This window comes from Lactuca sativa, chromosome 5, assembly GCF_002870075.4.
Source record: "Lactuca sativa cultivar Salinas chromosome 5, Lsat_Salinas_v11, whole genome shotgun sequence".
Taxonomy (NCBI): Eukaryota; Viridiplantae; Streptophyta; class Magnoliopsida; order Asterales; family Asteraceae; genus Lactuca; species Lactuca sativa.
Genome location: NC_056627.2, coordinates 14,754,008 through 14,779,095, shown reverse-complemented (window position 1 = coordinate 14,779,095; position 25,088 = coordinate 14,754,008). Strand labels below are relative to the sequence as shown.

The 25,088-nt window shown below is 35.9% G+C and overlaps 3 protein-coding genes across 3 annotated transcripts; 1 reads left to right on the top strand and 2 right to left on the bottom strand.

Annotated features, from left to right (window-relative positions):
• Positions 1-13,118: 13,118 nt before the first annotated feature.
• On the bottom strand, positions 13,119-14,361 carry LOC111878106 (uncharacterized). The gene is made up of 3 exons (XM_023874620.3): positions 14,202-14,361; positions 13,694-13,933; positions 13,119-13,391 (listed from the first exon to the last, which is right to left on the bottom strand). The coding sequence occupies exons 2-3, from the start codon at positions 13,907-13,909 to the stop codon at positions 13,335-13,337; spliced, it is 273 nt and encodes a 90-aa protein (XP_023730388.1). The 5' UTR covers positions 13,910-13,933; positions 14,202-14,361; the 3' UTR covers positions 13,119-13,334.
• Positions 14,362-16,856: 2,495 nt separating this feature from the next.
• LOC111878098 (ADP-ribosylation factor GTPase-activating protein AGD5) lies at positions 16,857-21,222 on the top strand. The gene is made up of 9 exons (XM_023874614.3): positions 16,857-17,139; positions 17,664-17,722; positions 17,819-17,909; positions 18,004-18,058; positions 18,147-18,445; positions 18,550-18,733; positions 18,922-19,391; positions 20,157-20,206; positions 20,610-21,222. Exons 1-9 carry the CDS (start codon positions 17,089-17,091, stop codon positions 20,815-20,817), a joined length of 1,467 nt encoding a protein of 488 aa, XP_023730382.2. The 5' UTR covers positions 16,857-17,088; the 3' UTR covers positions 20,818-21,222.
• A 379-nt stretch (positions 21,223-21,601) lies between these two features.
• Positions 21,602-24,625, bottom strand: LOC111878094 (cytochrome c-type biogenesis ccda-like chloroplastic protein). The gene is made up of 12 exons (XM_023874611.2): positions 24,423-24,625; positions 24,155-24,289; positions 23,798-23,853; positions 23,581-23,714; positions 23,399-23,484; positions 23,265-23,296; positions 22,711-22,872; positions 22,570-22,642; positions 22,386-22,486; positions 22,183-22,275; positions 21,993-22,039; positions 21,602-21,899 (listed from the first exon to the last, which is right to left on the bottom strand). Exons 1-12 carry the CDS (start codon positions 24,511-24,513, stop codon positions 21,818-21,820), a joined length of 1,092 nt encoding a protein of 363 aa, XP_023730379.1. The 5' UTR covers positions 24,514-24,625; the 3' UTR covers positions 21,602-21,817.
• Between the last annotated feature and the right edge of the window lie 463 nt (positions 24,626-25,088).

Here is a 25,088-nt window from a genome sequence, read left to right as displayed (position 1 = left end):
CCATATAAATATGTATAAATACATTTCTACAGGTTTACATGGGCTATCAAATGTATATATAAATATTAAATACAAGTAAATATATTTTTAAAAATATATTTATATTAGTAAAAATATTTGTATACATTTAAAAATGTGTGTATAAAATATTTTTATACATTTAAAAATGTATTAATAATAATAATAATAATAATAATAATAATATGTATAAAAATGTATTAAAAACGTATGAAATATTTTAATACATTTAAAAATGTATGTATAAAATATTTTTATACAATTAAAAATGTAATAATAATAATAATAATAATAATAATAATAATAATAATAATAATAATAATAATAACAATCAAGGTAAGGGTAAATCCGAATATTTTTGAAAAACTTAAGGGTAAATCCGAATATTTTTGAAAATTCGAGGGCTTTACTGGCATTAGGTAACCGGTAGGTTACCTGAAAACTGGCTACAAGGGTAAAAATGAACAAATTAAACAAAACTTCGGGCTTTACTAGACATAAAACATGTCCAAGGGTAAAACTGACATTTTTGTGAAAACTTAAGGGCTTTTATGTTATTTTCCCAATTGTAAACTTATATTCGTAAGTCATGACCTAAATTTTGAGCGAATGAAGTTCCAACAATATCATCTTCTTCTACACTCTCCAGCTCAAATACGAAGGTGCAACCAAAATTTCATGTGATTGTGGCTTAGACCATGCGGTATGGGTCCTTAACGTCGTTGATGAGCTGTGACATCCCTATTTTTACGGTCATTTTAAAACTTTTTATTTATGCTTATTTAAAACATAGTTTATTTATATATGCGGAATTTGGTCCAATCAAAGTATTTATAAATAAATATTTTTCATTGATTTATAAAAATTTTGGGATGTCATAACTGATATAAAACATAAGCATAAACAAACATTACAATATCTTAGACTGTTAGTCTACATCTCTTTGAATCTTTCATCATTCATATACCTTTGTACCGCTACCTACGATACAAAGAAGTTGAGTGGTCGGGTTGGGAAACCTAGTGAGTACATAAGATTTTCAACCCATAATAATATAGTTAATATGTTTAATTATCAAACAATTAACTTGATTGCTCATCCTCGTTTTCTTCTTTATTTTTCCCTAAGGATCTATCCTAAAGGTTATATTAGTCATCGTTGCTGACAGTATTGTTACATAGATTTTTCTGCAATACATGTCAGTAGGTTTCTTTCTATTTTCATTCCTAAGGATCTATCCTCATGATTATTTTAATCATCGTTGCTGACAATACTATTATAAAGATTTATCCGCAATACGTGTCAGTAGAAAGTAGAGTACATCAAATGGGCATGAAGTCCATCGATGCATGCGTTCCACGAGACTATCATCAAATAGTTCGGTGGTTGTCATCTATACTTTGTTAGATGGCTGCATCGCTTAGTACTGTAGTACTAATATGTTAAGGCCTTTTATTATTTTTATCTCCCATCATCCATCTCTCTCTTTATTCTATTCATCCATCATTACTCATTATTACCCAATATATTGTAGGTAAGAAAATACATATACAGTAAATCGTATAAAAATCATCTTATAATATTTCATCTAACACATAACAATTTTTCACATAAGCATGTATAACATTTAATTATCTAAATACTTCATATTTATGCGTAAGATGAAAATAACTATACACTCACTTGTTAAAGTGGATGACTGAAAAGTCGGACAGCGCGTTGCTTTGGTACTTGGCTTTTCCTTTTGACGCGGCCTAGGTTTATATTACTAAGTCTTATTCTTAAATTCTTGGTGATTAATGATAGTCTAGATTCCTCACTAATTTCAATGTCTACATCAAGATCTATCAAGTAAGGAACAACCAGGTAGGATCATATCGGAGGTAGGGTTCGTTTGGTATACAGAGTACACTGTTTGGAATTTTCACTTTAAACACATCACTAAATCCAGTATATACTCTATCAAGTAAGGAACAACCAGGTATGATCATATCGGAGGTAGGGTTTGTTTGGTATACAGAGTACACTGTTTGGAATTTTCACTTTAAACACATCACTAAATCCAGTCTATACATTATCCCTATAAGTAGATCAATCAGTATAATGATTTGGAATCACTGATAAATCTTATTTATAGATTCATAACAATGGCTATGAATATAAATATAAATTACACTAAAATAAAGTTTAGTGTATTTTAACTTACAGAGATTTCCTAGACAGAAGTCCGAAAATTATACTTGCAGAACTCCGACCTGCTAGCTACTAGATTTCGGGCTCTTAGAGACCTCAAGGCTTCGCCAAAATCCTAATTCTAGAGACAATGTTGGACAAAAACAAAGAGAAACTCCAGAGAAAGAGAGAGAGAGAGAGAGAGAGAGAGGAGAGAGAGAGAGAGAGAGAGAGACAGAAAGAAAGAGAAAGAGAGAGTGTGAGAGGAATAGGAGTGAATGGGGCTTGAAATTAGCATTTATAGGCAAATTTGGGGGAGGTGCGTTGTGCATTTTTCTGGGCGGGTGATGTGGCTCCATGCATAGTGTGACACGTGGCGGAAATCTAGTGGAGTGTTAGTGCGATTCGCGCCTCTTGTAGGGGCGCGTCACACACGCACGCATTTTCAGTTTTTTTTTTTAAATCATATTTTCTTCATACTAGCTTCGTTTTTAACGTTCTTTATATCCACATGTAGCTATCGACGAGATCTACAACTTTCGTTTAGACTCTGTCAGCTAATTTTCACTTTATTTTTAAAGCTATATTTTTAACATGCTTAAACTGTTAAAGTCCATGTAAAAATCATAACCCTATCATACGGCATTCGTTCTTGATTGTCTTTATATTAATGGACTCCTATTAACGAGATCTTCGACTCTCATTTAGATTGTTTTTTCCTAACAATCGACCGATATTGATTTTGGTTTATGTAATGCTCTAAAAATTCCAACCAATTAAAACTTTTCAAAAACAACCTAATTTCATAAAGTTAACACAGAAAGGTTTTCAATACAATTATTATCAGAGTATTTCCCAGAAACCACATAGTAAACACATAAAACCCGAGGAGCGGTACGATCATGCCTTTGCCTTGTCACAGTCTCCTGAAGTACCTAAAACATTTAAACCACAACTATAAGCCCGAAAGCTTAGTGAGATACCCCCAAAATACCAACGCCATCCAAACATAACCATATCATATAACCGATACATAACAACCATGCACTTCAGGTCTATTGTGTGACTGGTCCGCCGCACCGGCCTACAGTCCACCTGGTCCACCCTCCGAGTCTAGCCATATACATCGAGTCTACAGTGTGATTGGTCCACCCGCATCAGGCCTTCAATCCACCTGGTCCACTCTTTGAGTCTACAGTATGACTGGTCCGCCCGCACCGGGCCTTCAGTCGGCCTGGTCCACTCTCCGAGCCTCGGCATGTCTGGTCCGCCCTCGTGGGGCCTACAGCCTATCCGGACCGCTCGTTGGGCCTTCGGGATAACCGGTCCGCCCTGGGTATGTTGGCCTACAGCACAAAGCAGGTCCCGCCTCAACCCAACCCCAATCCAACAACCATGTGCACATAAACATATAATCATATAACAATCCACATCCAATCAAACCGATCTAGCAGATCACATAACATAACCTCATCCTAGAAAGGATACCGACCTAACCGGTCACTAGCATAGCATCATCCTATATACCAGGATACCGACCTTAACCAGGTCTCTAACATATATCATCCTAACTACCAGGATGCAACATAGCAAAGCTACAACATAACAACAATACCCGGATTACAATCCGATAAAGGGACGGCCTTAGTGCCTTAGACCCTGTTGATATAGTGAGGATAACTCACCCCACAACTGCTGACTGAAAAGGATAAGATCACGCTGCTCCAACCTCCGACACGAACTCCACCACTGATCAATACCAAAAGACTGAACTCAATAAATACCCATAATTACCAAAATACCCCTGGAAGTCAACTGGTCAACTCTTGGTCAAAGTCAAAGTCCTCGGTCAAAGTAAAACCTCCTGACTGACTCTACTCGCCGAGTCAACCCGCTGACTCGTCGAGTCCCCATGCTCTGAAACTCCCATAACACGACTCAACTCGTCGAGTCGCCCCAAGACTCGCCGAGTCCCACAACTCTGAGTCTAACCGTACTCAACTCGCTGAGTCATCCCCTGACTCACCAATTCACAGCTTAACCAGAAAAGGTTAGGACATCACGACCAGACTCGCTGAGTCCAAGGCTATCTTCAACCAACTCGCCGAGTTGATCTTCCAACTCGTCGAGTATCTGCCTATCTTCGTGCAACTCGCCGAGTACACCCATGTGACTCGCCGAGTACCTCTAGCTCTTAACCCATACAGAGGCTTTCTAAGCCATGCAGGGTCTCAAATCCATAGATCTACTCTTATACAAGCCATCCATCACGTAAAGTGGCAAACTTTACGTGATCCAAAGAGATCTAAGAATAATACACTCTTGGCTATGGTTTGGGACTAGAAGGCTTCATCAACAACTCTTGAACAGGGACTTTATGCTCTTCTGGACCATCTCAAGTCCATATTTGAGGTAGCAACCTCAGATCCAACCTCCAAACCCCAAATAACTCTAGAAATGCCCCAACACTCAAGCAACAAAGGATCAAGGAGCTTAAGCAATAGATTATTACCTCAAAAGAAAGCTCTAACTGAGGAATGAACCAAATCTCTGCAAAGCCCCTTGCTCCAACCTTCTTAATCTTCAAAGACTCTTCACCAAGCACTTATCAAGGCTCCAATTGCTCTCCAAGGCTCTCACAAACGGATTTAGGGTTTCTGGACTTCAAAAGGGCTAAGGGGGACTGAGGGGAGGACATTAAGTCCTTTAAATAGGGTGAAATCCCGAAGATTAGGGTTTTTCTCTCTTCAGCACCAACTCGCCGAGTCCAGCCTCCGACTCGCCGAATTGGCCTATTAACACGCGACCAGAATCACGACTCAACTCGCCGAGTCTACCCATGGACTCTCCGAGTTGACCATCCTTATTTACACTTTGAACCCTGAACTTGCACTTCTGAACTTGGGATGTTACAGTTTATGTGTCCGCATTGTTGCGCTGAAACTTCAAAAAATTATAATTTCCTCTCACAAAGTCAGATTTTGACGTTCTCTATATGCACGCTCTCGGTTTTACAACTACTATGACTTTCGTTTAGACCACTAAGGCTAAAAAATAATTTATCAAAAATTTACTTTCTTCGATATATAGAGTCGTGCCGGTTTAATCGCGAAACTTCGAAGAAGCGTAACTTCTTCATACGAAGTCGGGTTTCAGCGTTCTTTATATGTACGGAATCCTTGTCACATATACTATAACTTTAGTTAAGATTATTTATCCTAAATAATCATCTATTAAAAGTCATTTTTTACGTTTATTATATCTTAATCTTCTAGCCCGAATTTGCAGTCGTTATAGGAGACAACGTGGCATACCCTTAACGGCGTTGAGGACATAGGCACACCGCCCCCAAAACATGTTATGGTATGAAGCATTGCAATGAGAACGTAGATCAACGACGAACTAAACCAATCAAAACTCTTTAAAATTTGTTGAGCGTTGAACGGTCAAATTATTTTTGTTCTTACCTGTAAATACATACCATCTTACCTAATTTTATTCACACCGTTTTTTTCTTTCTTTGTACTTTATATAATTTCAATACATCTACAAAAAAAGTATGGATCCATTCGACTTGTTCGATGACGTGTATGATGATATGTTCATCACCATGATGTAAAAGTATTACAATAACGAGATACTAGAAGTAGATGTAGCACCTCTACTAACAAGACATGCGATTTCAAATAAAAATCGTAAGGAAGGACATGAACAACTATATCGCGGTTACTTTGCACATAATTGAGTCTACCAGTCAAAGGATTTCAAAAGAAGGTTTTGTTTGAGTAGGAATGTGTTTTTACGGATAGTCAACATCTTGGAAAGCAGGTATGTAACACCCAGAATCAGAAAGACCAAGAAAAGAAAGTAAATAACTCTAAGTCAAGAGTCAACTCGTCGAGTCCAGGGAGGAACTCGACGAGTCGGAGCGGGATCCAGGGCATAGAATAAGTGATCGACTCGGCGAGTCGGCTCGTGGACTCGGCGAGTCTGGTCTGGACGGGAAAAGCCCTAATCTTAGGGTTTGCACCATATTTAAAGGACCTTATGTCCTCTCCTCAGCCCCCCTTGAAGGCCAGAAGCTCCTGTAGACGATTCCAAACCCTAATTTGAGTGAGAGAATGAGGGAAGTGAGCTTGAGGCTTTTGCAAGAGTAAGATTTGGAGGATTTGACCACTAAGGAGCTGGAGGATTCAACTCTTTGGTTGAGAGCATCAGTTTGAAGGTAACAATCTGTCACTTTTCCTTTGTTGCTTCTAGATCTTTTATTGGATGATGTTTTGGGGCCACTTTGACATGTTAAGGAGCCATTTCGAGTTAGAAGTTCAGATCTGAGGTTGCTACTTCAGATCTAGGCTTGTCTTGGTCCAGAAACCCATTAAGTATCAGCCTTTAGTGTGTTGGTGAAGCATGCTTGTCTCAAACCCTAGCCCTAGAGTGTTTTAAGCCTATAGCTCTTTGGTTTCACGTAAAGTTTGCAACTTTGCGTGAGGAATAGACTTGAGAAGAGTGGATCTATGGGTTGGAGCACTTGCATGACTCGAAAAGCCACTGTATGGATTGAGAACTGAAGAGACTCGGCGAGTCACATGGGTGGACTCGACGAGTTGTATGAAGATAGGCAGGAACTCGACGAGTTGGAAGAACAACTCGGCGAGTCTGTTGAAGATTGCCTAGGACTCGGTGAGTCTGTTCTTGGACTCGACGAGTCAGATCGCAGAACCCCCCAACCTCTTCTGGTTAAGACGCAGATCAGTGAGTTGAGTGGTGACTCAGTGATTTGATCTGGATGGGACTCAGAGATCGTTGAACTCGACGAGTCTTGGGGTGACTCGGCGAGTTGGGTTTTATTTTGAGAGCTTTGGAGTTTAAGGACTAGGCGAGTCTATGGGTTGACTCGGCGAGTCGAGTCAACTGGAAGGTTGACTTTGAATAGGACTTTGACTTTAACCAGAGTTGACTTAGTTTGACTTCCAGAGTTTAGTTTGGAACTAAGTGTTATATTGATATTAGTAGCTCGAGGATCTAGTGGAGAAGCGGTTCAGAGGGTTGTCGGATAGCAGCCAGAGGATTATCAGCAAAGTGCAGCAGTGCGAGGTGAGTATCCTCACTGTTTGTATGGGTCTACGACCACAATTTCGTCCCATGTTATTATGTGTGATAGGAAGACCCGGGGGTTAGCCCTAGGCATTATGCATGAAAGACCAGGAGGCGGCTCCTGGCACACAGTATGTTATTATGTATGATAGGAAGACCCGGGGGTTAGCCCTAGGCAATACGTATGAAAGACCAGGAGGTGGCTCCTGGCGCACTGTGTGCTATTGTGTATGAAAGACCAGGAGGTGGCTCCTGGCACACTATATGCGGAGAAGCCTAGTAGAGTAGTATGTATAGTTGTCTTTGTGATACTTGCATGACCAAGGGTGTAACGACCCAATTTTCACGACCAAAAATTTTGTTTTAAAACCTTACTTTAGAAAATATTAATAACTAAAAAACATTGTTTGATCAAACCATAACACAAAGTGAACCATGTCTAAAAGCCAATTCATACACCCAATCAAAATATCAGAGTACAAATCCCAGTGAAGCTCGTAAATGCGGAAACCGGAGAGTGTGTGTGTGACATGCTGCTACCGCGCCGGCTCCTTTACCCTAGCTGAGGAGGTACCTGAAACCAAAACTGAAAACTGTAAGCACAAAGCTTAGTGAGTTCCCCCATCATACCACATACCATATGAACACATAACACACATACTGCCAGGCTATTCTGGGGTGCCTGACTACCCGGTACGGCCATTCTGGGGTGCCGTCCTACCCGTTTCAAGCCATTCTGGGGTGCTGACTACCCATGTCAAGCCATTCTGGGGTGCTGACTACCCGTGTCAAGCCATTCTGGGGTGCTGACTACCCATCGGTCCTAACAACCGATCCTCGGGGACTAGTCCCCTCTTACTACCTTTACCTCATATAACATAACAAGCCAGCATGCAATCATATCATCACGTACTGTCAGACATATCTGGGGTGTCCGACCTACCCTTCGGTCCTAACAACCGAACTCTACAACTATCACATATACATATCATGCCAGCATACAACATATCAGGCAGTAGCAAACCTAGATGATATCACAAAGACAATCATCTAACATACAACTCCTACTGGTGGGCTGGCATTGTGGTCGTAGACCCACCGCTACTGGAAGGTAACTCACCTCGAAGTAGCTGTTGATCTGATCGGGAACTGACTGCCTGCTGCTGCTGCTACTGCTCCGAAAATCCTCCGGCTGCAATTCCCACAACATACTCAATCAAACACTGCTCACTGACCTTTGGGTAAAATGACCATTTTACCCCTGACCATGCCCTAAGTCAAAGTCAGAGTCAACTTTCAGTTGACCCGACTCGCCGAGTTGGCTTTCCAACTCGCCGAGTCACCACCCAAACGATTGTCCTGGATCCCGTTCCTACTCGTCGAGTTAGGCGACGACTCGACGAGTTCTCCTTCTAAACCGGTATTCAAGTCCTTCATCCTACTCGCCGAGTTGTATAAACAACTCGTCGAGTTCATCTTCATCCGATGAACACTTATGCTGCGACTCGCCGAGTTGTATGAACAACTCGCCGAGTCTGTTCTTGATCTAAGGAGATTGCCTTGAACTCGCCGAGTCAGGGCATTGACTCGCCGAGTACCTCCATAGATGAGTTCAGCTTCCGACTCACTGAGTCACACCCCGTGACTCACTGCTCACTCGACACTACGAAAAGGGAACAAACTCGGAGACTCGCGAACAGACTCGCCGAGTCACATGAACGACTCGCCGAGTCGTTGCCATGCACCCACTAAATACACAGATTTGCTCGATTCCAGTCCATGCCATTCACAGATCTGGACTTCTAGGACACGAATCACACATAAAGTTTCCAACTTTACGTGTGGATATTCACCAATATGGATTTTAGGGCTCAAAATGCCTCAAAAGGGTAGATCTAGGGTGAACAAGCAACATGGGGCCATAAAGCTAACAGATCTAAGCTCCTGGAGCTCAATCTTGCCTAGATCCAGAGACCAAACATCTTATTACGACATATAATGCACATACAAGCTTGGGGATTTGTCCAAGAATGACCTAAATGAAGTACTAAGCATAGAATCATGGGGAAAACGGGTTATACCTCAAAGGAACTGCTGGAAGAACACAATAATGCCTGGATGGCTTCCCTTCTTCTGGATCTACTTCCTTTCTTCTTCAAAACCTTCAAAAGCATACAACAAAGCTTCAACTCTTCAAAGAACAAGCATAAATGAGGGTTGGGAGCTCTGGGGAGAGAATGGGGGCTGGCCTGGGGCGGAGGTGTTGCTTAAATAGGGTGCAAACCCCTGAAACTTAGGGTTTCATCCAACAGCTGTGACTCGCCGAGTCCAGGATATGGACTCGCCGAGTCGACAACTTAAACGTGCCCTGTGTCCCGCATCCACTCGGCGAGTCGGACCTGTGACTCGCCGAGTCCAAGGCTAAAAGAAGAGAAATACTCAAATAAGATTTACGTACCAGGAACTGAATGCCACAAGGGGTGCCCCTTGGCACTTGTATGTAAGACCCAGGGAGTGGCCCCAGGCTTGACCAGGAAGACCACGTGCGGCCCGTGGCATAACCACAAGACTATGTTTGGCACATAGCACCTTAGCAAGACTATGTTTGGCACATAGCACCTTAGATTGTCAAAAGGTGTTGTTGAAACATTCTGTAATGTTTATTTGTGGAAACGCTGTTGCATGATATGCAAGAACTATATCTAGCACATGAAGAAAAATATGGTTTTCTCGGTATGTTTGGAATCATTGATTACACACATTGGAAATGGAGAAATTGTCGCTAGGCGTAGAGAGAGCAATATGCAAGTGTTTTTTCATGTAGTGCATTCGTTGGTATTAGAGGTTGTTGTTTCCCAAGATTTGTGGGCGTGGCATGCTTTTTTCGGGGTTTCGGGTTCCAACAACGACATCAACGTTCTTGATCAGTCACCAATATTCACCAATCTTTTGTCAGGAAAGGCACAAGTGCTCTTTTCACAGTGAATGGAAACAAATATAAATTTGGGTATTACCTTACGAATGGAATATATCTTGCATATCCCACATTCGTGAAGACATTCTGACACCCAATGGAACGAAGAGAAAAATTAGGCAAGAGAAAACAAGAATCAACATGTAAGGATGTGAAACATGTTTTTAGAATTTTAAAGGGGAGGTAGCACATAGTAAAACATGTGGCATCATCATTTGAGTTAAAAACTCTACAACATATTATGTATGCATGTATCATAATACATAACATAGTGGTGTAAGATAAATGACAAAATATTACACAATATATGCCAACGGAGCCTAGACACAAAATTTGAACCAGGTTCAGCAAAACATTTGCATAAAATCATTGATATTCAAGATGCATAAAAACACAGCTAACTTCGAGAAGACTTGGCGGATCATATCTATGATGGTAACGATAATGATGAATAGTATATTTAGAAAAAAAAAGTTATGTATTTCTTTTTCCGTATTGTAATGTCTTTTTTCAATTTAAATGTTATGGTTTATTTAAATAGTATGTTTTATAAAATTATATTTGTTTTTATAAATAAAAAAAATAAAAAAAAACTTGAAAAAGAAGAAAAACAAAAGAAAAAAGTAATGACATGAAAATATTTTTGGTGTTATAACATGATGAACCTTAATTGGTGTTATGATATAGAGATGACATGACATGTGAGGTGACTTTTTCTTTTGTGTTATAACACTATGCTCATAACCGGTAGTCTTAGGGGTCGTTTGATACTTGACGACTGGGTTAGAGCTGACTGGGTTAGAAGCTGATTGGGTTAGAAATTCTGACTGAATCTACATCTGATTGAAACCATGCTGTTTGGTTATGCATCTGAATGAATTTGCTGAATAATCAAAATGACCATTTTACCCTTATGTTATGTTTGCAACACAACATGAATCTATTTAGTTATAGCAATATCATTTAATACAAAAGCAATTCTCACAATTACGCTTGTGTAAACTTTTGTCAAAACAATTCTCTTTATTCCAAAAACATGAGTAACAACCCAATTGACAACTTTATATATTGCATTCTTCAAGATTCAAAGAGGGTGATGATTTCTTCTATGAAGTACCAACATACATACATAATTCTACAGATTTTCTACTTCCTCCTTAAACCAATCACCAGCTAACGCCTTAAACCACTCTGCATCATTCCCATTGTCTAGAACACCTAGAAGGACAGTTGTGTTGATAGCTTCAGTTTCATGGCTCCCTAATAATCAGTGTAGAAAAAAAGGGGAAGAACAGCAAACAGAAACTAACAAGCTTGAACTGAAGCATAAGACTGCACAGTAGGAAAAAAAAAAAAACATCAAAATCTGATACAAACACAATTTCAGACAGAGAATCAAAATCAGAAAGATGAAGTAAGGAATTTTTTCCCCATAGAATTGGCATAATAGGAACCAAAATCAAATAAAAGTCACATATTTCAGATAGATTTCACAGCTAGAAAAAAAAAAGGGAAGAACAAAAAAAATTGATATAAACACAATTTCAGATAAAGGAGCAAAATCAGAAAAACGAACCATGGTTTTTTTCTCAGATTTCGCATATCTAGAAACAAAAATCAGTTGCAAGTCACATACTTCATATAGAGATGAAGAATCAATCGATCAAGTTGTTTAAAAAAAAAGATGAAACAGATGCTTACTGTTGACGCAGCTCTGGCCGGAGAAGGAGGAGATCGGACTAATGCGTCGATTTGTGTTTTGTTCTCTATCTGAAAAGGGAAGCTGGAGTGAAAGAATCGTGTTTTGTTGCTGCATATTTTTCTATTAGGTCACGAGGGCAGATAAGGGAAGAAGAGGGCAACAAGCTTTTTTTTCCAGTTAGCCACATATTTGGAACGGACCGAGTAAGCTCTTTGGGTCAGCAATGCTGACCGAGTCAGCAAAATTTTGGGTTTACCAAACAGCCTGACTGCTGACCGAGTCAGCAGTCAGCTCTTACCGGACCGAGTAAGTTCAAATCAAACAGCCCCTTACTCTCTCCAATTATAATATCTTGGACAAGGCATATGATGTGCTCTGACTCCTATGGTAAGTGGTTTTACAATCGATTTTGACTTATTCTATCGAATGGCACTTCCCATGCAACCTTTTATTTTTGTTTTTCAAGAATCTCAAAAAAGAAAAATGTTTACTTTTGGAATTGATTCTCTCATTTGTAAAAAAAACATTTACATATAAATGTAATATTGAGTTTAAAATCATTTACCAATAAATGAGATGACTAATAACTTACAAACAAGTGGTATCTCATTTGCAGAAGATATCCATGTTAGATGGCTTACACACCGAATATAAGCCGACAATTATGTATTACATCTATCTCAACCACGTTGATGTCAAATCAACATTTACTATAGTTGATGTCAAATCAACATTTACCTACAATACTATCTCGTAATGGTAGTTTTTAAACAAAAAAGAGTTTTAATGCTAAATTGTGTACAAAAAAATAGTTTAGTGACTAAATTTGTATGCCAAACATAATACATTACCCTCTAAAGTCATAATACATTACCAAGTCATTAACCTTTTCCATATTGTACATTAGGCATGATTACATTTTTATGAATTACTATATTTTAAAGACAGACAACATAAGATGTTGCCCCACAGGGACAAGAAATATATATCACACCACATGTTATCTTGATGAAACTGTGATTTTCCGCATACTGTTTAATCTATATTTGCTTATTAAAACGATCATGACTTGCAGACGACATCATGGTAAAAACCTATACGTATTTGATTAATAACTTTAGAGTTAATAATAACATTTAATCTATGACTAAGAAATTTTTATAGCGAGAAACATTGACTATAGTAACATTAGATAAAAACAAAAAGGTACTTGTTAAAAACATTATACAGGATCTTCACTTCACAAACCAACCTCCCACAATATCCTACACACTTTTTATTTTTGGTAACAAGATGACCACCATAAGTATGTACACACACAGCATGTTATGAAACAAGTACGAATGTTTTTAGGAAACTAGCCAAAAGGTTTTAGATGGAAAGCCCTGCAAAAAGCAACTCTAGCTCCTCATCTTGTGATGTAGTCCTCTGGATTTATAAGAGAAAAAAAACACACAATATTTATTTCCTGATAGTGGTTATAATAAGTATCTGATAATGGTTATAATGATTAACGAGTATAGAGAAGATAATGACAATCTCAAACATAATATTTATTTCCTGTTAGCATCATTTATCAATAATCTTTGATGATTTTCCATCTTCTATTTTCTGTTCATCAATGAATTGGAGAATTGCAGCAGAGTTGCTTTCACTAAGTGGGGTTACAGATTGTAGAATGAGCAATGAGTAATTAGAAAAGCAACTTTCTTTTATCCATAGTTCCATACCTGAACAGATAAAAGCTGTAGAATTTTATTGAGAACCCGCATGCGATGAGTTGCATAAGTGCTATGTGCAGGAAGCTGGTTCACTTTCTTAATTTCTTCGTGAACTGCAGCTTTCTTCTCCTTGGGTCCCATTTGTTTTCCTCCACTTTTGGGCTGAGTCGTATAAACACTCTGCATACTAGGATCTTCAAAGGAACCAAGCGTAAATTGCTCCATTCCTGATTTTATTGCTAAGCTACGCTGCACATATATGAAAACAGCGTTATTTAAACCTGCAAGAAATTGAACCCTAGATGCGGATTTATAGGGGCAATTGCTAATGCTTCCTTCTCGGAACGCATCGACTTAGTAGGCTAACAGATGATCTTGAAAATGAAATTAGGGTTTAAAGTGCCGATCATAAAGGGTTGCAATTAGGGTTTAAACTGTAAATCAAAGACGTAGCAAAATTTATGTTTGAAAGACAGAATCTACATGTTGCGAGAGGGCGATGGGGTGAACAACTTACGGTTGCTTTTTTTTCAGTCTGATAAACCCGATCAAAACTTTTCCTAGGTAACCTCTGGAATTCCCTTTGCCAAATTTGGTTTTCAACTTTTGATGTTCTCGAACTAAAAACCCAAACTAGAATTATATTCCAAAGGGATAATGACTTAAATTTCTCAAACAAATTGGAATTTTATAGATTTTTTTTGGTTATGCTAGTTTTTAAATTATAATAAAAAAAAATTGAATCACCTCTATATATATATATATATATATATATATATATATATATATATATATATATATATATATATATATATATATATATATATATATATATATATATATATATATATATATATATATATATATATATATATATATATATATATATATATTAAAAAAAATTATTTAATTAAATATCATGTTGTGTTTTTCAAATGTTATTTTACGAGTTTTTTATTTCAATTCATATGGTTTAAAACTGTAAATATAAAATTTTATATTTTAAAGAAGTATAGAAATATAAATAAATATTTTTGCATACTTAAAAATATTCATATATATATATATATATATATATATATATATATATATATATATATAGAGAGAGAGAGAGAGAGAGAGAGAGAAAGGTATAAATATGTATTTTTATGTTTTTTAGAATATTAGTTTATTTTTTTAGAAATATTAATATGTCTTTTTAAGAAGTATAAATTTACATATTTTTACGTATTTAGAAAATTGCTTCTAAAAAATATACTATATTTCTTATAAATACATAAACAATTTGTATTTATACGTTTTAAAATATATTAATATTTATGAAGAATGCATTTATATTTATAAAAAAATATATGTATTTACGCTTTAAAAATATATTTATACATCTAAATATTTATTTTAACTTCTATGCTTATAAAATCATACAAAATATGTATTTACATTTTAAATTTGTATTAATAGGAACAAAATTTCTATAAAAAGTAGCATTTAAAAACATGGATACGATTTTTAATTAAATATTTTTTTTCGTATACTAATACATTTTGGAGATTAACTACATTCTTTTTTACCTTTTAGTTTTTATGTGAATAATCATACATTTTGGTGGGGGATTTCGTGTTATATATTTTTATGGCTAATTAGTATTTTCATGGCTTAAATACTAATTAGTCACAAGTGTAACACTCATTCCCCATATCGTTCCCCTTGTGCTTATTTTGGAAATTCATAATTGTAGGTCTACGCTACGCGTAGAGCTACACTGAGCATAGGATTAGCTATGTCACGTATAGTTGTTGTTTTCATGAAACCTTAATTTCGAGATTTGGTCCCTATATAATGACTTTACCTCCTATGGTGCGTTTGGTTGGCATAAAAGTAATGGAATTCGAGGGAAAAGGATTTCAATTCCCTTGAATTCATGTGTCTAGTTAGGCTATTGCTAAAGGAAATAAATTTTCTACCGTATGAAGAAAAATGGATTCATTCCAAACTTGGATAGAAAACATTCATTCTTATCAAAGAAAGTGACAAATTATAAAAATACCCTTAAGAAAAGTTTACAATTACCATTATACAAACGTGTACAACCCTATCTCATGTATACAACTTGTTCGTCAAAATCAGTCGACAAACCTCGTTTCGTCAAAATCAACCTCTTCTCTGATTCTTCCGCCAGGTAAGTGAATTGTTGTTGCCTCGATCTCAATCTCGCTACCTCTCACGCTCTTAATTTACTGTCAAAATCGATGGTTTCTTAAAATCGGTTTATCTTCCTGTTTATCGATTTTTTTCCTGTTATCTCAACCTCATCTTCTAAAAATTGATTTCTCTTCCTGTTTGTCAATTTCTATTAGTTGAATGCTTGTTAAAATCGTTGTTGCTGTCAACATTCTGTCAAAATCAATGGTTTCTTAAAACCATTGTTACTGTTTATTGAATGCTTGTTAAAATTGATTCTTAAAATCTTTGTTGTTGGAATAGCTTTCTATTTTTGTTAACTGAATGATTGTTAAAATTGATTTGTTTCTGTAATCTCCTTTTTATTTCACAACATTGTGAAATTTGATTGTGCTGTTTTTGTTATACAAATATGAGTTTTACTACAAACATAAAAGGTGTGTGAAATCTAAACTTCCTTTTTGTTATTATTGAATTTAGAAAGATTGGTAACAAAATTATGCTCTTGTTTATTGACATGAAAAGATGAAAAAAACAACATGTAGAAGAATCTTGAACATGAAATGGAAGCCGCTAAAGATTTCGTTTCATATTTGGGTTTCAGTTGTTGAAGAAATATAAAAAAGTAAGTTTAATGGTATAGTAAATTAAAAAAAGAAAATTATAATTTATATAATATACATTTATAATTTAGAAAACAAAGCAAATTAAAGCAAAATGACAATTCTGTCATTTTAGATCAATTTCAATTCTATTTCTTACGAACCAAACATAACATGAAATTAATTCTAATTCCGTTACCTACTAAAAAAACACATGAAATTAGATTCATTACATATTATTTTTGAATTGCAATTCAAATTACTACGTCCTACACCAAACAACACTTTATTCTCCAATAGCACGTGGTATTTTTGTGAATATGTTTATCTTCATATATTGAATTAAATTGCGTAAGATTCAGAGAGATAGAAAAGTTGAACACGCGTGGACTCCATTTAAGACGCATAATGCACCCACGGAAATCCCACCCCACCCCTACCCCTCACCCGACCCGCAAATCCCTTCACACGTTCGTTGCCCGCAAGACCAAAACGGAACGGGAAAGGGAAATTAAGCCACAACAGAACCTCCAAATTCCTGAATTTCATATATTTAATCGCCGAAGATGATCGTTGTCTTCTGGTAGATAATTCAGATTTTCAGTTTATTTATCGGCAAATATGAACCAGAAGGCCAACGTATCCAAGGAGCTCAATGCCAAGCACAAAAAAGTATTTTTTCATTTCATGTCACCTTTACTTTTACATCTGGATTTGATGTTTGATTTCTTGGATCATGAATTTTTTTTTTCTTTTGGTGCTCTCATTATTCATATATTTTATATGTGACTTGTTTATTGACGACATTGATGTGTGATAGCATCGAAGATCTGCAAGTTTTTTTTAAACATGAATTTAGATTATCTATCTTCATAACAACATTATGATAGCTACATTCTGCGGATGAATGCTACGGTTTGATACTTGATGCATATTTGGAACTTGGAAGGGGACCAATTACCAAATCAATGGTGTTTTATGATCTCATATTTTCCTGCATGGTCAATGATCTAAATTCTGCAGAACCTGAACCAAACATCTGTTTGTATTGATTTGGCTTTTCCACATCTCTGTATTCGCCTTGAAATCTGCTAGATTTAAGACATACTTCCTATTTCATCTTCCTCGCATCTTGTTGCTCCAGTAATCTTTTAATGCTTCCTATGAATTGATATTTATGCAATGCTTGTCTACAGATTCTTGAAGGGCTTCTTAAGTTGCCAGAGAATAGGGAATGTGCTGACTGCAAAGCTAAGTATGTGTTCACTTCATGATACCTCAGGGCCTAACATTGAGTTTTTGTCAAGTTATCTCTATATCCCACTTCTAATCCTGGCCTTTGACTTGGCAGAGGTCCTCGATGGGCTAGTGTGAATCTAGGCATCTTTATATGCATGCAATGTTCTGGAATCCACAGAAGCCTTGGGGTCCACATATCAAAGGTACTCATCAGATCTTTCTCATTTATATTACTTGATAGAAACAAAAGTCTGTTTTTTTTTTTGTTGCATTATTTACTGACAAATGGCAATGCAGGTGAGATCTGCTACACTGGACACATGGCTACCCGATCAGGTTGCATTTATCCAGTGTAAGACAGTTCATTTTCTAGAGTTTCTAAATATGTTTTCACAAAGATTTAAAATTGAATAATAAGTTGACATTCATTGTGTATCCAGCAATGGGAAATGTGAAAGCAAATAGTTACTGGGAAGCAGAACTACCTCGAAACTATGACAGGGTTGGCATTGAGAACTTCATTAGGGCAAAGTATGAAGAAAAGAGATGGGCTGCTAAAGATAGAATACCCAGTTCGCCCTCGAGGTTTCAAGAAAACAAAGCCCCTATACAATTTCAGAAACCTACTGAAAGATCAAGTCCATCAAACGAAAAGAAAATCTTTCAGACACGTGTCACAAAAACCAACATGCCTGCTACAAAAATCAGTCTCCCTGTGCCTCCAAAAGCATCTGAACCCGTATGTCAAATTTCTTAGGACTTGTTGGAAGGAATTTTTTTTTTTTTTTGTATGATAATATGGTAATCTGTTTTTATAAACAGATAGTTGAAAACTTTTAACAGGTGATACGGAAAGCTGAGTCAGCAGGCTCATGTGGTGAGGTGGCAAAGGAGAATGCTGAAGTTGTCTCTCCTCCTAAAGTTGAGGTTGCAACTGATCTTTTTGACATGCTTTCTATGCATGATTGTTCTGGTGATAATGGGTCAGTAGCAACTCCTACAGATGATATGTGGGCAGGATTCCAATGTATGTCCTTTGTTACCTTACCTTTAGTTAAATCGGTTATCCTTATAAATGGCATAAAAACTAGAATATCAGGGCCTTAGCTGCTGTTTCTTTTTTACTTAATGGGACATAAATAAATGGAAATGAAAACATCTGATATAGGAACGGAGGGGTAATTATGTAATTCCATGATTCTAACCATCTTGCAGCTGTTGGAGAAACATCGGCTACAGGGACAAGAAGCTCTTCAGAACCTGCAGATAATAACAAGGCCAAATCCACTTCTGAAATTGAGGATTTATTCAAAGATTCGTCTAAATCTCCAATGTCACAAAATAATAATAATAATAATAATAATGCATCACCATTAAAGCCTCAGAAGGATGTTAAAAATGATATTTTGAGCCTTTTTGAAAAGGGCAATAATAATACAACCACACCATATACTCTTCATCAACAGCAACTTGCCATGCTGGCACAACAGCAACAGCTGCTCATGGCGGCTGCAGCTAAATCTGGCGGCTTACATAAATTTCCTGGAAACGGGCAACAGCAAGTGGCGGCTGGTGGTACAAATTTGCCACCCAATCAGAACTGGCCAAATGTTGGCTACCAAATTCCTGGAACTGGAATGATGATGCCAGCTGTGGGAAAAGATGAAGAAAAATATTTGCAGGAGGTAAATGATTTATGATCCATGAAGCTATGAAAATTTATTTGCAGCCTAGTTTCCTCTTTAGAATAAATTACATTTTTGGTCCATGAGTATAGCTAATTTTTTCAATTTTGGTCCTTATTTGAGGTCTTTGTAATGTTTTTTGGCCCCTGTATCAAGTAAAATAACTATATTTTTTAGACCAAAATTGCATTACAAAAATCAGCTATATTCAATGACCACAAACAGTCAATTTACTTGGAACAGGACCAAAACTGTAAGAGAATTTTTTGGGACCAAAATTGCAAAACCAGTTATATACTCAGGGATCAAAGCTGTAGTTTATTCTTCCGATTATGCTACTTCCGGATTTAAATGTATGACTAAATTACAGATTTGGTCCCTGTGCTTAGTTGTCATTTTTGGTTTTGGTCCTTAGTGGAGGACTGGAGGGATTCATAAGGCTTTTGGTATCTGTTTCCTGTTATCTGATTTATTTATTAATTTTTAATAAATATTTAATTTTAGTATTATTAGTATATTAAAGTGGCTCCACATATAATAATAATAATAATATTATAAAAAGTAGAAATTATAAATTTGTAACAGAATCAGATAAGGGGTGAAATACTCATTTGTAAAAGAATCAGATAAGGGCCAAGTTCAGAAGCCTTATGAAATCCTCAAGGACCAAAATTGCAAAAAAAAAAAAAAAACAGGGACCAAATTAGTAATTTAGTTATGATGTTTGTTTGGTTGCATGCTGATGATCTTGTGTTGAACAACTAGATGAAAAACATGGGAGCAGCAAATTCTGGTGGACAGGTTCCAACTTCCAGGTATGTATTGGACAAGTTGCAGGAAATAGCAATATACTTCACTCTTTTTCACCAAAACAGACATTCTACTTCAATTTTTTACCCATAATAGCAACATGTACCCGAAACTTGTTAAATCTACTTTATTGTTTACCCATAAATAACAGCAACATATTACACAAAATAACAACCTACTTACATTTTTTTAACCAATGCTGTCAATATTAAAAATGAAACTTGTGAGCCTTAAAACAAGTATATGTTCCTATCTATAGTCATGCTCTAAACAAATTGCTATTACAGATAAAAAGTTGTAACTACATTTCCCAGATTAGTGGTGAGAGTAAAGTGTGTTGCTATTTCTCTACATACCATGTTTTTGTTGAGATATCAGCATTAATCAACTAACCTTTTTTTTTTGCAGCTTTTACAACATGGGGCAAAATGCAAGTACAAATGGGATGGGGCCAAATCAAAATTCTTTTAACAACATGGGAGTGGGAGTGAGAGTGGGATCATCAAAGAAGCCACAATCATCAACTACTCCAACATCATCATCTCTATCTCCTACACAGTCTGCCAAAGACTATGATTTTTCGTCCTTGACTCAAGGCTTTTTCTCAAAACCATGACCATCACCTTTTTTTTTATGCAACTTCCATCATCATCATCATCATCATCATCATATATATATATATATATATATATATATATATATATATATATATATATATATATATATATATATATATATATATATATAGTTTACTATGAAACGTATTCGAAAATGTAAACTAATTGTAGAAAACTTTTTTTTTCACTTATTTTCATTCAGATATATCAGGGGAAATAGAAATTAGTCGGGCATAGTAGTAAAGAAACTCTGTTTGTTTTTCTTTTCCTTACTCTTTTTTTTTTTTTCCGAATAAATTCAATTCTGGACATATAATTACACGTTACAAGCTTATCAAGTTAAAAAGCTCTAACCAGATGATTGATTGCTTTGGTGAATATCAAAACGATCTATTTTGATGAGAGGAATAGTTGTTTGTGCATTGATGCTGTGGGTTGGTTAGGAATGTATGTGTCTGGTTTTTAGGAGCTTTGTAGGTAGGTAGGAGGTATACTCTTGAGTCTTGATGGTGACACTCACATTCATGCCCTATCAAACTTTTTTGTATGCAGCAATACAAAAAATTGCAATGTTGACCCATTTACATCAGTAGTTTCAGCCGTTCCTAATCCAGTGCACTCAAACATAGTAGGCTGTGTTTTGTTTTGTTTTGTGCTTTCCTAATTAAGACTATATTCCCAACCAATCCAATCTTTTATAAATAGAAAAAAGCTGATCTCATCTAAACATAATGTTAAAAAAAATTTGTATTACCTGCGTTATCCATCCAACCCAACTTACTATTAAATTAAACAAATTCTTATATATATATATATATAGTTAGTCTTTATTCTGAGTATTACAACTCAAAATATATATTAACTATGCATTTCAACATCCGACTATAATGACTTAAAGCGATGTGATGGACTGGACAACAATGAAACTATATACAATGTTCTATAATTCATGTTGCATCCTTAAACACACATAATTCACTATAATCATACTAATAATAACTACATCATCATGGTCATGGAAGTAGGCGGGAAAGTCTTGTCCAAAAGCGTATAAACACCACCACCCAACAGTAGCGCACCACTGCAAACAAAAAAGCTCAGCAATCAGCATGGAAATATGTATATATTTTAATGGTAAAAAACAGAGCCCAATCTGTTGATAATACTATGTTACCTCATAGGGTTAATCCATGCAGAGAACTTGCGGAAAGAGAGTAGACTCTGTACACATTAACACAATCAATAATGCCCACATGAATACTACTACTAGTACTCCTCAAATATATATATTTTTAGAAAGAAAAAAAAAAGATCCAACTCAAGTCTACTAAAATTAAAATATATACAGTGTCACAATAGTATACCTGCAAGGCTCCAGCAAAGGAAGCAGCAAGAAGCAGAGGAGCAACATAGCCAGTTGTGTATGTCAACAGTAAGCTGCCACCTATTATGGGATCCTGTTTTCAACAGCAACACTCAAGTCATCCTGTGAGACTGATTGTCTAAAAAGGGTGATTGATATTTGATATTTGATATTTGATAATTGATAATGATACCTTCTTCTTACCTTGGATGCTGCAACATATCCAAGTAGGGTGGCAAGCACAGGAGTACTGCAAGGTGACGCAGCTAATGCAAATGTAAGACCAGCCAAATATGCTTGGACACCTGTCAAGTCAAAACGCTCAATTTATATCTTTAAGCCCAAAAAGAAATAAGAATTTTTTTTTTTTTTGAATTTAATTAGTTACTCGAAGGAAAATTAGCAGCTGCTGCACGTGGATCAAAGTTGTCCAAAAATGAAGGCATTTGTAGCTCTATTACCTATAATTAATAATACATTCATTATTAGCTGTATAATCAAAATAGTTAAGAGAGGGAAAACGACTTACTTCTAGAAGATTTAGTCCCATAATAACCGCCAAACCAGAAGCCGCCAATGGTAAACCCTGGCCCACCTGTCCGTATGCCTTGCCAGCAAATGAGGCAGCTACACCAAGTAATGCAAGTGTTGTCGCCAAACCAAATGCAAATGCAAGAGAGTCGCCTACAATCTAATTAAAAAAAAAACATTTTTATTTAATTTATATCAGACTCAATTACAAATAAAAAAAACCAATTACCAAACCAAACAACTCAATCATTTGTTATATTGGGTAACATACAAAATAACAAAATGTACTTTCGCCATTTTATCAATGTAGTCACTTTTTAACTATTGTCTGCAGTGAATTAAACATTTACACGTTTTTTATAGCTCAAAAGACGATCGAAAAAGTGTAATGGTTTAATCACTATAGAAAATCAGTTAAATGGCAAAAGTTTTTCACCTAAAAAGGGTCACTTGCTCTATCATTGTGAAAACTCCATATGGAAATTCTTGAATTTTATGTAAATGCAAAGCACAAGGTTAAAGGAGACAGGACAAAAAAAAAAGATAAATAACCTGTGCTCTACTTTTTCCAGATCCAAATGCACCTAAATAGTTGCAACATGCACACAGATCAGCCATCATCAATCAGAGGCAATTTTTATTAAAAAGAATGTTTAAATTTAATGCTAGAAAAGTGATGTAGTTACCAATATAACCAAGGGTCAAAGGTAGAACACTTAACGTGCAAGGGGAAAGGCTAGTCACTAGACCCGCACCAAATATAACTACCAAACTGTGAAAAAGAATAACTAGTAAGTATTAACTATCATATCAATAAATTTTATAAAATATATAAATATGATAAAATGGTATTAGACATTGGATGAACCTGGTCAAACTTAGGGCTCCTAGCTGAACCTGCACAGCTTCATTTGCCTGCTGTCCAGCTGAATACATGAGGCCTCCAAACCAATCTCCAAGCCCTCCATCAGCTAAAGTGTATACAGAAGAAGCACTTGTTTCCTGATTTCAAAGACTTGATTTTAGAACAAAAACAATAAGTTTGAACAAGAGAAGAAAAGTTAATGAGAAAGAGTTCCTAGTACCATGATTGCGTCCATATCCAATGCGTGTGCAGTATGACTGGAAACCAAATTTGCAGCTGAAGCATCAAAAAACCAACAGCTCACATTTCAAGGGATGTAAGTTAGATATATAATTAGTTTTGGTTTGATTACTGAAATCACATTATTTTGATCCTAAAATACGAATCATGATCAGATAGATTAAATGCAACTTTAAATCACAGCAATCAGTTAAGGACATTGAAAACCCCCTTCAAATCAACATATCAAAATAACGTAATCCAGATAGGTTAAAAGGATTGGTGGATTTACAATGTTCAGAAAATTAAACAGAGGAACAAGGTGATTCTAAAGCTTAATTTCTGTCGAGATAAGTACCTGAGATGGCGGTCGTTAGCGTGGTGATTCTAAAGCTTAATTTCTGGTCAATTTTCGAAGACGTCTGTATTTCTTTTGAGGAATCGTCTTTACTGAGCGATTTCTTCATCATTTTGACTGGCAGTACATATGTTCCTTTGATTTCAGAAAAGATCACAGATGATGTCATGAACAACAAGAGAAAAGTTGATATGATCGTATTAATTAGCAAATAGATGAGAAATAATAATAATAATAATAAGGGCAAGCAAAAGCAAGCCTAACTAACCAGATATGCTTCTCTGTGGGCGATGATAGCTTGAGATGAGGCCATATGGAGCTCCATGGGTGCCATAGTTTCCATTAATAATCAAATTCATAGCTGCTGCTTCTTCCTAGTTAGAGAGTGATATTCGTTGTAGAGAAAGGGGGAAGAGTCGAGTGCAGTCGTTACGTGAACCACATCTTATTTTAGCAACGGTCATTTTATAGGTGTTTGGATGCGCCAAGAGTAACTCCAATCGACCTCTATATATACTCTCTAGTCTCTATAACATAAAAATAGAGTGCAAATTTCTTCTAACCTGCTGCTACGTTGGTTGGTATTTCTTATTTTAAGATTTAAGATATGAAACCATAAATGAGATTAACATTTAATATAAAAACACCAGTAACAATAAAATACAAAAATGTAAATACCAATTAATAATATAGTGAGAAATATTGACATTTTTAAAAGATAGTATTCATTGTAGCTATTAAAAATATTATAGTTATTGTGTTATGATAAAACATAATAATGATAAAGAAAATATTATATATTTTAAATTTAAATTTTTAGTGTGGTTAGAATAAGAACACCATTTTAGTACTAAAAAGTCATCATTTTAGTGTTTTGTGGTTGAAATTGATCTAAATTATGTTTGGAGTGTACACACAAACAATGATTTTCAAA

What these genes read in the sequence shown, in the direction of transcription:
- LOC111878094 (XM_023874611.2), bottom strand. Translation starts at nt 24,513, where the DNA reads ATGAATTTGATTATTAATGGAAACTATGGCACCCATGGAGCTCCATAT. An exon ending in TGGGACTAAATCTTCTAGAA is followed by an intron (nt 22,643 to 22,710) that starts GTAAGTCGTTTT and finishes TATTAATTATAG; the next exon opens with GTAATAGAGCTACAAATGCC. An exon ending in GCATGGATTAACCCTATGAG is followed by an intron (nt 21,900 to 21,992) that starts GTAACATAGTAT and finishes TTTTGTTTGCAG; the next exon opens with TGGTGCGCTACTGTTGGGTG.
- LOC111878106 (XM_023874620.3), bottom strand. Translation starts at nt 13,909, where the DNA reads ATGGAGCAATTTACGCTTGGTTCCTTTGAAGATCCTAGTATGCAGAGT. An exon ending in TACAGCTTTTATCTGTTCAG is followed by an intron (nt 13,392 to 13,693) that starts GTATGGAACTAT and finishes TTATAAATCCAG; the next exon opens with AGGACTACATCACAAGATGA.
- LOC111878098 (XM_023874614.3), top strand. Translation starts at nt 17,089, where the DNA reads ATGAACCAGAAGGCCAACGTATCCAAGGAGCTCAATGCCAAGCACAAA. An exon ending in TGTGCTGACTGCAAAGCTAA is followed by an intron (nt 17,723 to 17,818) that starts GTATGTGTTCAC and finishes TTGACTTGGCAG; the next exon opens with AGGTCCTCGATGGGCTAGTG. An exon ending in AAGAAAAATATTTGCAGGAG is followed by an intron (nt 19,392 to 20,156) that starts GTAAATGATTTA and finishes TTGAACAACTAG; the next exon opens with ATGAAAAACATGGGAGCAGC.